The following is a 14,166-nucleotide window of genomic DNA, read 5'->3' on the forward strand; positions in this document are numbered from 1 at the left end:
AATACTGTGGCTGCTACTATATTTATGGGCACCTTGAATGTACTCATATACTTGACGATGTGTATATACCGATGTATTTGAGCAGAGTGAATCAATCTATTAATTTGAGGACTTTTGTTGTACTTATATAATTGATTACTTTTGGAGTACCTATATATTTGCATATCTTGTCTGCTACGGTATTTAAGACGCTGGCTGTACCAGCTTGTACGGTCCGTCACTGTGACAAGCGCCCATTAAGTACAATATTTATTCTCATACAAATTAATTCTTTCATTTCTTCATAGGAGTCAGTTGTCAAACTAATTATCCTCAAATATACACACTATAAGTCATTGTATGATGTATGACAAGCTGTCTCTATGTAAATCTCTTCCATGGAAAGTCCTCCATCGAAGGTCTGCATCTCCATCTATGCATTCCATCACTAACATTATCCTTCTATTATTGTCAATTTGTTAAAAGACTTAGATAAATGTTGTAACAAAGTGTAAAAAATATAAACCAAAGTGACAGTTGCCTGAATAAATCGTTAACGATAAATGATAACTTAGTATTTATTGTAATTGGACTAATTATTTCCAACAAAACCTTGTAGCATAAATATAGGCAATATTATTATATGTTTGATTGTATTTGCTTAACTAGAGGCTACAATGCATGCACACGTTTGCGTATGCTTTTAAATATTACATCGAGACCATTCTGCGCAGTTTCTATATTATATGTATGGTATTTATGGAGAATAAAATATATCATAGGGTGGCATTTGCGCATGCGGGTTTCAGAAAGGCATGCGCAATTGTGCCCAATATATGTTAGGTTGAGAAAATTCTGTTATGCATAAATTCACAAGGCACAATAAACCACATAAAATGTACACCTTAAGTAAATAATTTATTTTATTGTTATAACTTTGTTGCTAATTATAGTCTGCAAATCTTTTTAATTAAGGTATAGCTTATATAGCTTGTATAGACTATACGGCAGGCTGTTATTTTAAACGCTTTGTATGAGTGCAAAAATATCATTTATTTTAAAACACCTTAAAATATACGGAAAATTAAAAATAAAAATTGTGAAATATTTGAATAAAAGTCTTCTTATAAGATCTTCTTTATTCGCTCAGCTTTGTCTATACTCTTATCTGACTCTATGCCATTTATTAAAGCTACGGATACGGGTGATGTGATGTGTCTTTTCTTGGAAAAATATAACTACTTGTTTCATTTAGTTGTAAAAGTATAGTTCGCGTAATTTTTATAACGTGTAATAGATAGTTCGCTAAGTAAATAAAGTTTTTCTAGATTAATTGTTTTATTCGTATCGCTAGACAGAGTAAAATTGCAGATATAGTTACTCATGAAACAAGTGTCGGGCTGACAAGTGTTGGAATTGTGTCCTATTGTTACGCTATGGAGTCCGAGTCCGAACATCAACCGAAGCTTAGTCCTGTTAGGGCTTTTAGACGTAAGTACATGAGATCAACGATAAGCGAACAACACATTACCATAGTTACCGACAAAATTATAAAGTTTTATAGTACTTATAAAATGATTAATTTTCTCCAAAGTTTTGAACAAAATCAAAACTTTAGTCTAGCGATATGACACCTATATTGCACGGCGTCTAGAATTCTGCTACGTAAGTAATTGTAAAAAAACTACACAATTTTATGTAGCAATTTAGCATTTATATACGGCATTAACGTCGGTAGATCTCCACAATCGACATTTTGAAAAAAATTATAACTAACGTACGACAAGATTATAACTATTACAACTGACTATGATTGATTACATTTTAGTTTTTATTTTCACTTCTATCTTTTATTTTACTAGTACTTTATTATTTTGTAATGTTGAGGAAGGTAGGTGCAAATAATTACTTATATTGATTTAATTTTGTCACACAGTACTACATAGTGGTAACATGGATCCAGATGAAAGTTATACAAGCCTTTCTGAATACCATGATTATGAACCCTGCTTGGAATTTGATGATTCAGAATTAGTTCAAAATACTGGTTTAGGTAAGTCCCATTGTTTTAGATATATCTATAAGTATATAGCTGATCAAAAACTTTAAATCATTAAAGCTACAGTATTTATACAAATGTTAAAGTAATGAAAAATCTGCAAACCATTCTAACATAGTGGGTACTGTGAATGGATTCATTTTATGTAAATAGAGAGGGAACCAAGAATATTATTTTTAAATTGTAAAATTTTTACAATTTAATAAATTCTAGTTTTTTTATTTTATTTTATAGGAGATTAAGTTGGCAACTGTCCTAACTTGTGATATTATCATTTAAATTATTTTATACCTACAACTTTTCCTATTCAATATGTCTTAGTGTACAATGCTTGTGGACATAGAATCACAATAATATCTACTTTTATTTGCCTCTATAACAAATATAAACATAATAATATGACTTATCTGAGGTATAATTGATAGTAAAAAAAGCTGCTAAGTGCAGAAATATTAAATTATATGGATATAAAAAGAAGTTTCTAAAACATAAAGGAAGATTTTTGTTTTTGGCAATTAGAATTATGATTACTTAAAAAAAGGTTAGTTAAAATATATGAAACAATCATCATTTGACATGATTTCATGTGGCCATATAACATGAATAATTTAGCATATTCTGTGCAATGATTAGTCATAATAAATTATATGAACAGTATATAATAACAATTAAGTCTCACAATTGAAACTATACAAAAACATGTAATATAAATAGATAAAAAAAATGGCCTAAGTTAATAATTATTAGAAGAACTTTCTAATGTTAGGACCATAAATATACAAAAATATAATAAATAAAAAATCTTATACTAGGCTGAAGATGATACTGTGATAAGATTCATACTGATACATTTACTAAATAAATAAAATTAATCCACATATCCACATAGAAAACATAAAATAATAACAGTGACATACCAAAAAAAGTAATGAATTTTCAGTTAAATTCTGTTTACACTCCCATAATTAGTTACTATAGTGTTTTTTATAACATTAATTTTTTTAGCACCATTGCCCCCGGAATTATTAGATTTAGCAGATGACTTTATAGATGAAACACCAAGTGATGGAACCATCGAAGAGAACTTTGAAAAAGAACTTGGTAGTCCGAAAATTTATGCTGAGGTTAGACATTACTATTCTACACTAAACATAGAGTTTTTAACAAACAAAATAAGCACATTTTTAAATGTCATAAATTTTTTAACGTAAGATATTACAAAATTGGATAAAAACATATTTTATATTGTGTTTTAGAGGCTCAACCAGTTTAATTTTATTCAATTTGAAAATAGTATTGATTTGTTGCATTAATCGTTTCATTTCATTTCTTTAATCAATATATGTAGGTTATTGATTAATGAAAGTATTGCAACACAATAACCACAATCAATCATAACAAAAATTAAATTTATTTTGATTATTGGTTCATAGATTGCAACAACTAGTCAAGAGTATGATTACTTTGCGGAACTTGCTAGAAATGGTGCCATTGAAGTAGTAGGAGATGATGAAATTGGTCGCCGCATAATCGTTATATCTGCGTGCAAACTTCCCTCAAGCAAAGACTTGCACCCAGACAAATTGTTAAGGTTTGTTTATTTTCATACTGTTTGATAAATAAATACGTACTTAAGAGCTAGCACTATTCTTACAAGTATTAAAACGTAATTTACCTTGATTTACAGATATTTGATGTGCACATTAGATAAATACGTGGAACAAGATTACAGTGTGGTATACTTCCATCATGGTCTCACCAGCCAAAATAAACCGCCTCTATCTTGGCTGTGGAAAGCCTACAGAGCCTTTGATAGAAAATATAAAAAGAATCTCAAAGCTCTATATCTGGTTCACCCTACAAACTTCATACGTATTGTATGGCAAATGTTACGACCCGCCATCAGCGTCAAATTCGGACGGAAGATGATGTACGTGAACTCGTTGCATGAGCTTCAGCAGCACTTAGGCTTAGACAAAATACCCATTCCAGAACAAGTATTGGAGTAAGTTTCTTGATACTTTTGTCAGAATCGTCGTAGAATATAGTTGGAACCTATTGCGCATGTCGCGCAGTTGAGGTTTATAAACACGCTGTCATATGTCAATAAACTCATTTCTCTCAGTTTGCTTGCGCCGCTCCTGAAAACAAAACATATTGGTACCTGAGTAGTGATACAGCAACAGTAGTCACGGGTAACTGTCTAGGAACCAGAACCGAATGGTAATTTTATTGATTGCACTTTGGTAATGCGTAAAAACGTAATCTGGCTGATAATACTTGTTGCTTCATTGTTTTCATATAAATATATGATCATCCTAGCCAACCCATACCCCTTTTTCTTTTTTTCGTATCGAATTTATTGATTCCAAAAAATATTACTTTTAAGCCATTTTTATTTGATATTTGTCGAAATTTACTTAATGTTTCGTCAAATAAGGGACTATTTCGATTACCATCTGTGTAACATATGGTAAAGAACAATATGTTAGAAAAATATAAAAACGAAATTGAAGAGAAACAATTGACGATGACTAAATCAATTATTTAATTTTTATAGGTACGACAACATGTTGGAAAGCAAAAATAGAAGCGGACGTCGCAAAGAAAAAGATGGTGAGGCATCACCCAAAGATGGTGGCCAAGGTTCAGGTGCACGAAAACGGGGATTGTTGCCGCCCGCCACCCAGCAGTTTGGAGTTTCGCTGCGATTTATATATGATAATAATAAAGATTTGGTGGGTTTGATTCCGCCTGTAGTACGACAGTGCGTCGAGTTTCTCTCCCAGCCAGATGGTGAGCTTATTGATTTTGATACAAAACGCGTACTCACGAAATGAGAAATAACAAAAATGGTGGACAATGTACACATAGACAGTAGCCCATAAAATTGTAATATTGTTTCTCATTAATGACTTATAAATCTACTAAACATGGAATAATGCATTTGAATATAAATGCAAAATCATTTTTGGGTTTATTTTCCTTGTACATAAAGTGACCATTCACTGTACCAACTCCAATAATAAGTGATGTCACTCATCCACCCTATTATAAGCTTCCTTTTTTTTCAAATATTCTTTTAGCCTATATTACGTGGTTTTTCTTAAATATTTTGAAGAAAAAAACAGACTAAGCCTAAATAGGAGGATGATAAGATGGAGGATAAGGACTAAGTCCGTATTCCTTTCTTAAGATTTGTTATAATACTACTACTTTGTAATAATATGTACACTACTGTACACAATAAACAAATCTATTTAAGAGTGTAAATGATAAACTATCTTATTTAAATTGTATTTTATAATTTTACGAAATGTTTTTACTAACACCAATATCATTATTTTAGCTTTGGAAACGGAGGGAATCTTTCGACGATCAGCTAACGTTACAGTGATAAAGGAGTTGCTCAGGGCTTGCAACCGGGGTGAACCGATTTCATTCCAAAATGATCCACACAATGCAGCAGTATTATTAAAAACTTTCCTTCGAGACCTTGAGGAACCGCTGCTGACGTTTGATATGTATGAAAAGATCATGGACTTTCAAAGTAAGTTGTGGTGTTATTTACATTTAATTTTATTCTAATTCAGAACTTAACTGGAAGTGTTTCTAGATAACCTGAGAGCTAGTGGCTGTTATATTATTTTTCACTTTTTATTAGATGTTTTCATTGAGATGTAAAATTCAGTGAACAAAGAATATGAAGTGTTTAAATTGAATTCTTAGTATCGTATGTCTAATAATTGTGGTAGGAATAGTGAAAAAATTTAGTGAAAGTGTTTTGTGCTCTTTGTTTGCAAACTTTACGTTTGATTTGGAACAATATACTGAGTGCGGATCATGGTAATTAAAAAAGACCTTGAATATTAGATATCAATTATATTAAAGCATATCATGTGTCTAAATAGACAAAATATAACGAGGATCTCATATTAATTAGTATATTTTTGAAATAAGTGTCCAGAATACTTTTATTTTAATTTTTTTTTATTTCTGGGAAATTCCCAGAAATCTTACAAATATTATAAATACGAATGCTTAAATAGATGGATGGATGTTTATTTGAAGGTATCTCCAGAACGGCTGAACGGATCTTGATAAAATTTTGCGTACATATAGACCATAGTCTGGTAGATCACATAGGCTACTAATTATATTTATTTTCAATTCTGCGCGGACATAACTTGAGTACGACCGCTAGTTTGTATATAATTTTAAAAGCAAAAATACATTTAAATTTTCAAAACTTTATTTTATTACACAGATTTATATTAATATCGTAAGGCTCATGTTTAATGCCTCTGCTACAAAATCAATACCCCATTACCTTTTACTGTATGTGCACAGTACATCAAACTATTTACTGGGAAGTTATTGATTAATCTGGCAGGGAACATAGACTAACGACCTTGTTCCATTTCTGTGACCTATATTCCTAGAATTAACTGATAAAGCTAGATATCTGTATCGAATTTAAGATAATTTCCTGGAGTTGTTTATTTATTATGGTGATTATTGATTCTCCAGACTTCTTTTGTGCAATAACAAGGAAAGTTAATGAAACGCAATTAAATGTTTTAATAATTTTTATTGTTTTGTAGCTTGGTCTCCTCAGGAAAAGTCACGGAAAGTGAAGTATTTGGTCCGAGAGGGGCTTCCTCTCGTGAATTACAAGGTGTTGAAGTACATCATGCAATTCTTGTGGAAGGTGAGTACAACATAAAAATATTTCGAATAGACTTTAAAATCACTTCTTACATAACAAATCTAGTTATTTTGTAAATGAATGTCACTTTAATACACCTTCACAGAAACAAATGACAATTTAAAGAATTCTAAATGAATGAACTTCACTGTTTTGCGTATAAAAAGTTTTTCTTGTTTTTAATTAGTATGTTGATTATTTTAGGTGCAAGATAGGAGCTGCCTGAATAAGATGACAGCAAACAACCTGGCTGTAGTGTTTGGCCCAAATCTCGCTTGGCCTCCAAATGGGCAGATGACTCTTCAGGCAATTGCTCCTATTAACGCATTTACCGATTACATTCTGGAGAACCAGGAGTCAATTTTCATAATCTAATTATATTCAACCCAACCCAACGAATCAGTTTTTAATCGAGACCTTTACTTCGAATTATGATATGTTAAGAATAAGTTTTAAATTGTTTATCGCCTCAAGGCAATGTTTTCTCTATCTTTTAAATATATCTCGAGTGTCAAACAATATGATACCCAAATGCCAAATGTAATTGTACCCTTAACTTAATCAACATGGTTATTATCTTGATGGTTTTGTGTATTGTTTATTGTCTAATTAATATTGATTATGTTATCCTTCTAGTCCAAAGTTACATTTGATGTTAGTAAAAATATTATTGATGTTAATTTAATATAAACGATTTTATCATATGTAGATGTAGCAAAAATATATTAACATTATAGAATTCTAATAAATAATCGTAGGTAAATAACATAGTAGATGATCCTAATCTGTACCTGCAATCTACAAAGTAGTCTGTCACTTTCCAAATCAAACTTCATCACAATCAAACAAACTTCATATTTTAAAGTGTTAATAATCTGTCAACACTTTCTTGAGATTGTGTTGACATTTGAAATACGCAAGAAAACATATGGATACAATCATCGCGTGTACAAAATTGGAATATTGTCTTCGTACATGCCATTGGTGGGGATCCCTGGTACAAAATAAGCAGGTTTTTGGTTATTGTTATCGGGGATCAGTGTTTTGTTTTGAAAGGAAATGTTCATGAAATAAATAATTATTTTATTTAAATAATTTGTGATTGGTATATTATGTGGTCTGTGACTAATGTTTCCTCATTATTTTGTCATTACAAAGTTATTCCAATTAATCACATATGTTATTAGTCGCAATAGAAATTCCTATAAACACAGACTTTAATTGAATTTGGTGCCATAGAAGTTTTGTAAGATTTAATTGTAACATTTTTCCTCAAATATTTTTCATATTCAAATTAAAAAAAATATTTTTATGTAAAGAAATAATCTTTACCTATATATCGTTTTAAAACTAGGCCGTCTTTTTAAACCGTCTACACATTATTTTGTAAACTGTAAAATGAAATAAAGGTGTGTATGGGTTTGTAAGAATGTATTCTCCGTATGAATCTCCAAATTTTTATCATTCCACTTTTTATATTTTTTTAATATAGTCGTATGTTCAAATTTTATTTTTAAGTTATTATAAGAAATATTTATATTGAATTAAACTGATAAAAAGTTACAAATAGGGCCTAAGTCGGCGAGATTGTGTTGAGAAACAAAATATCGAAATTTATAACTATTCTGACAGCTAATTAAGCTAATGTATGAATCCCCTAAACAGGGTGGTATTTTTCATTGATTTTTTTCACTATAAGTAAAAATTAATGTCCCACCAGTTATGATATCTAACAAATATATCTCGAAAAAAAATCAAAATGTCACTAAAATATTGATATAAAATTATGCGAATTAACAAGTCAATGTCATTACTTCATCTTTCCAAGCTTTCTAAGACGATTCAGTGTCGTATAGTAAACCAGTCTGTAAACCTGTTTCTAATGCATAATTTGTATCTCAATGTTTAAACTGAAAAATAATGTAATTGTTGAATAATGTATACTAATAAAAACTAATTAGCAAACAGATTTTTGTTTCATTTAACCCCAACCTTACCGTGAAATTCCAATGCCCTTATTCTTATTGCAGTACATACTAGCGTTGCCTTCGACTTCGTCAGTGCAGAATAAAGTAAATGTAGCCTATTATATGCATAAATCAGCTGTTCCGGAGATTATCAGGAACAAAATTGACCTAGTTGTTAATAACCACAATCAGGTAATCACTTCTTTAGGAGCAGCGGTATTTTGTAGATAGTCTAGTCTAATATTCTGGATGTGTTTCTTCAATGAATGCAGAAATGGGAATCTGTTCCCATTAGTGAACACATTTTTTGTGTGTTACATCCATACGAAAGGATCTCTTGGCTACAAACATATCAAAAAGCATCTACAGTTAGTATTAACTTTCAATAAATCAATGCACAAACACCTCTGTTTCCATACATTCAATAGAAATGTAGCGATGACACTTTTCTTTTACAATTGTTGTGACCGCAGAAACTGAACATAAGTTGAATTTCATCATCATCAGTTCACTATACGTCCCCCCTAAGAGGCTTGAAACCTACCCTAAATTAGGGGTGACTAAAACTTAATAAACCATGTTGGCCAAGTGCGGGTTGGTTGACTTAACACTTTGAATTTCTTCCCAGATATGTACAGGTTCATCACAATGTTTTCCTTCACCGAAAGTTAAATATAGATCAGCACAAGAACAATAAAGATGTAGAAAGACCACATTCATAAGGTTACTTAAATTAGATATAACCTCAAATTACAGGTAAGGTTCCAGGAATAGGAGTGCAGCTAAGCAGCAAGTTGGGATCCGCATAAAGGATATTCCAACTAACAATTTATAATATATACACTAGTATATATAATCACACAAGTAAATACAATAGTATAATCTACTAAGATTATACTACAAAAAATTCAATCTAAAAATAACACTTCATATTTTTTAATAGGCAAAAATTACCAATTCCATAAGGGTAACCCTTATGGAATTGGTAATTTTGCAACAATTTATCAAAAAACCAAACAAACTACTGTAATTCATCTGGCAAGCCTTTTGGCTCTAATGTTTATTGAAATACACTACACACATTATGATTAACATTGCAATGTATGCCTTGAATTTTGAGTTAATATTTGATAAGAAAGTTATGTACAAATGCATTAAATTTCAATTAATGTGTTCAATATCATACAAGGGATAGGCAGATAAGGGCAGTGGAGGACCGATTGTGGTGATTTTTTTTTCAATTCTTACACTCAGCGTTGGCAATATGTCGCTGATATGATTCAATTAAAGCTAAAGGTCGATTTCAGTATGTTGAATACTTCGCATTCTATTTTTTTTCTTATGCTCATCTTGCCAAACTATATGTTAGTAAAACATAGAACATGTTTTGACTGATATTAATAAGATTAACACTGAACTTTGAAAAAATGTATCACTTTTAGAGGTATATGTCATCATGTCATCAAATGTATCACTGGGCAAAGTGCAGCATTTTGTTGCAATCAATCATTTTAAAGGCAGCTACACCTTTAAGTGACACTATCAAGCAGCTTGTTTTCATTACCTTTTATGCAGCTTATATGTTGGCTACTAACCATATACATTCTTGTATCTTGTAGATTAAAATCTACATAGCTTAGAGTACATTGGCTGTAATGAAAAACAAAAAGAAATATAGATCTCAATAGGATTGATGTTTGAGATCAGAGGAAGTGCGTCCTCAATAAAGAACTTGAAATTTAAGAGAACAGTTTTATTAGCAAGATCCCTCACAATATACATATGTACACATACAATAATATTATTTGAAAATATTTCATAGGAAGATTAAGTTTATTGATATTTGAGCTCTTTCCTTACGAAGTAAAGTAAAAATCAAATCTTTGGCCGTAAGAGGCCAGTAAAGATTTAGACGGTAGGGTTTCCTAATTGAGACAGGAACGATGTCCTTTATTTATATTAATCTTATTTTCTACTAATTTTGTGAATATAAAGAACAATAACAAACTTTAAGCAATAAAGTATTGATTTTATTTAGTCTGAAAGCAGTTCTTACATCTATACATGTCTTTTTTCCCATTAAAATGATTAGGTAAGATTTGTATTTTTGTATGTGACTAATGAAAAATTATATTATATTAAAAAGGTACATTACCACTGAGTGGCATAGGCTTAAGATCATATCTATTTTCTAAACATAGGGTTTCTTTATTACTATATTTTTTTCAATTCCGCGCAGAAGTGGCGACCAAAAGCTGCAGTAACATGTAATATTTTAAAGGTGGATTTATTATACATTTACCAACGGTATATGTATTTTAGTTGTATGGGTTCGGTTTTCAGCAACTTCACGTTTAGCGCGTATTTACGTGTGAGCAGGAGATGGATTCATTCCACCCATGCCAACTCTTCTAAGAGTCCCCATGCAAACAATATTACATTATATACATTTTACTTTTGCTTCTTAATAGGTTTGACCTTTAATTCGCCATTATTTCCAAAATCATTTACATGTTTTTTTCATTTCATATGTCAACCAGACAGAGATATAAAATGTCAACTATAAAACAAGGGAGAGATACGGATTTACTATGGGATTGGGATACGAATCACGACACAAAATTCTTTATTATCATTAATGAGCAGTGAAATGAATGAATAATGAATATTTATTTGAAACATAATGTATAAAATAATAGGCCAATAAAATCTAAGAGAGGCTCTGCTATCGCGGTTAGTTCTTAGTTCTATATACTCTTTGGTTCTGTCATAAACTAAAATAATAAAATAACATTACAGCTTGACAGCTACAGTACAAAGAGTATCTTGTGACATTTGTTGACTTTGACACGGGACTGATGACTGATAAGTCGGAACAGACAGACAGATAGATAGACAAACAACAATTTAAAAAAAATGTTGTTTTGGTGTATGTATTTCAATATTAAAACAGACACTCCAAGTTATTTGTATACATAAATGTATTGATTATACAAAATATTGTAGTGCACTGGCATAGTCTTGATACTTTGATTTTAGATTTTTTTATTATTTAGTTAAATTGGATTTATTGATTAAAGTCGCGAATTTTTTTTTTAAGTTACTTTATTTATTCTAACCCGAACTAAGAGTATCGATTGTTCCGGGGTTAAGACTTGGACTTGTACTAATGTACCTACACGGGCGGGATCTAACCTGATCCTTGCGATATACCAACTGTTAATCGACGTTCTTAAAGAGAAGGAAATTTTATCTTTTTCTCATATCTAAAAATAAATTAATGGCTGTGTCAACTGCCAGCAACACATCGGTGGTGGTGGATCATGCCCTTATTCCTGATTAACACAGTATATTAGGTTCGATTAAATAAAATTGCACCACAATAACACCACGGGCGACGCAGACACCAGACTACGTGACCAATTTGCAATTCCCCTCCCTCCTCCCGAGACGCGCGAGGCGAGCCAAGGCCGAGATACGCAGTCCCAGACGTGACGCAACTGAGATCCTGCGCATTAATCAAATCACTGTGATTAAGGATCTCCCACGGATCAGAAAATAGTCGGTACAGTGAAAAATAATTCAATAACTATTAATAAATATCATTAGATAAATGCAATTCAATTTTGAGTAAAATTTTGTCAAACCCGAAGTTGGAAATTTACTAGGGTTTCGAGTGTCGTGATACTTGTGTTAAAACATATTGTTTTTCAATGATATTGTGAGGATGACAATTTATTTTTGTGTAAGCGGGTGGACATTGAAAATTAACTCTTAAACTCTCTTTAGATATTATGACTTTGAAATAATAATAGCTTTATACCAAAGCCTTAAATAAGCGTCAATTACCGATATTGGAAATTATATAAAATAATAATAAAAGAAACAAGAAAGTATTAAAGAAAAAGAACACAAATTACGACAATTTAATAATCTACGCACATATATATACAAGGGCGTCGGTAGCTCAGGAGCTAAGTATCTGATTTGAATTTTGCAGGTTCAGGTTCGATCCCCGCCATGTACCCATGTAATTTTTCGATTTTTGAATTCTATATCATGTACACCTATTCCAAGTTTTTACTATGAAGTATAACATCGTGATGCAACCTACACATGTCTTCGCCCCTCTATGGGGACGTGTTGCTGACCATAATAATATACGAAGTTTGAAGGCACAAGTCGGATAAAGTAGCGTATTAGGCACTAGCTGCTCAGATATTTTGCCCGTTATTCCGTGCCTCATCAGCTCATGAGTAGATAGGCGCAGCGTGATGGTATATCCCATCAGCATTGAATAGACATTTATAATTTAAATAAATAGTACTTTTTGCCACACCCTTATGTTAGACATTTTGTATTGTTATATCTTTGTACAAAACGACAAAACGTAAAAAACTACTGTATTGATTTCAAAAATTCTTTACCATTACCAGAAAGCTACATTTACATTAATAACAAAGGCAATATTTATTACTATATGGTTTTTTTATTACCTTAATAATAAATTTCATTTAAATTATGCTATAACATTCTTGTGTTTTAGCAGTTCAAAAAATATAAAGGTATCGAACAGTTCTCGCTTTAAAAGACAAGATTGTTTTCTCCTAACTCCCTACTTTAAATTTCTGAAATCCTGCATAATGAAACCATATTGATGTCAATGTATCTCCATGAACCGCAACAAAATTATGTAAAATTTGAGATCATACATTAGAGTGAAGTAAACAAGATGTAAAGTGAAATAAATAATTCATTTGATATCATTTACAGATTTACAGTCACGGCATCAGTGCTACCATAATATACGTTGAAATGTAGGTCAAGTATTGATTTGTATATTCGAGAACCGGCAAAGCTTCATATTCATACCTATATAAAGACTATTCAATACTGGGTGTTGCCAGCAGCTACGTAAAACATTTCATGGATACAAAATTAAAAATATAATTATAAAATTATACTATTGGGTGTGGTTTAAAATACATTTACTGGTTATCAGTTTTATGATTAACCGCTATATTTTAATACTTTACAAAGGTTTTAAGTCCAAATGGCACAACTTTGTTGAAACAAAGGAAGTTGTCAAACTTCTCTTTTGATTTTGAAGATAAAATTACTTATATAGAGATTGCTGGCTATTACTCTTACCCACTACATGTTCAATAATTTTGTTAACTTTTTGTTAACATTAAGTCAAAAACTACTGATACAATGATAAATTTTTAGCAATAAAAACCTTTTCTTTTGTGTAGTAACCGAGCCCATTTTTTATGTTCAGTTTGTCTATTTACTGGATTGAAGCTGAACGAGTAATTGGTATAGGTATAGGTATTTAATATTACACGACACGTAAATTAATTGAAAACGTAAAGCAATATTATAATAGTAATATTTGATAGATTCATTAATTCGGATTTTATGAACAAGACTAGACAACTGATAAAACTATA

At 31.0% G+C, this 14,166-nt stretch overlaps 1 protein-coding gene and 1 long non-coding RNA gene across 2 annotated transcripts; one reads left to right on the forward strand and one right to left on the reverse strand.

Moving 5' to 3' along the window:
- The first annotated feature begins 1,075 nt into the window (after positions 1-1,075).
- On the forward strand, positions 1,076-8,713 carry RhoGAP68F (Rho GTPase activating protein at 68F). Its single transcript, XM_013323975.1, has 9 exons — positions 1,076-1,470; positions 1,916-2,032; positions 3,044-3,162; positions 3,472-3,629; positions 3,726-4,043; positions 4,599-4,834; positions 5,388-5,588; positions 6,643-6,749; positions 6,951-8,713. The coding sequence occupies exons 1-9, from the start codon at positions 1,416-1,418 to the stop codon at positions 7,119-7,121; spliced, it is 1,482 nt and encodes a 493-aa protein (XP_013179429.1). The 5' UTR covers positions 1,076-1,415; the 3' UTR covers positions 7,122-8,713.
- Positions 8,714-10,043: 1,330 nt separating this feature from the next.
- Positions 10,044-11,270, reverse strand: LOC106126190 (uncharacterized). The gene is made up of 2 exons (XR_001228319.1): positions 10,869-11,270; positions 10,044-10,363 (listed from the first exon to the last, which is right to left on the reverse strand). It is a non-coding gene; the product is annotated as an uncharacterized LOC106126190 (long non-coding RNA).
- Between the last annotated feature and the right edge of the window lie 2,896 nt (positions 11,271-14,166).

The sequence above is a fragment of the Papilio xuthus genome, unplaced genomic scaffold (assembly GCF_000836235.2).
Source record: "Papilio xuthus unplaced genomic scaffold, Pxut_1.1 DF825017.1, whole genome shotgun sequence".
In the NCBI taxonomy this organism is placed as follows: Eukaryota; Metazoa; Arthropoda; class Insecta; order Lepidoptera; family Papilionidae; genus Papilio; species Papilio xuthus.

Bases quoted from the DNA above. Each gene is read 5' to 3' on its own strand.
- RhoGAP68F (XM_013323975.1), top strand. From the start codon at position 1,416: ATGGAGTCCGAGTCCGAACATCAACCGAAGCTTAGTCCTGTTAGGGCT. The intron at 4,044-4,598 runs GTAAGTTTCTTG...TAATTTTTATAG, and splicing joins ATTCCAGAACAAGTATTGGA to GTACGACAACATGTTGGAAA. The intron at 5,589-6,642 runs GTAAGTTGTGGT...ATTGTTTTGTAG, and splicing joins AAAGATCATGGACTTTCAAA to CTTGGTCTCCTCAGGAAAAG.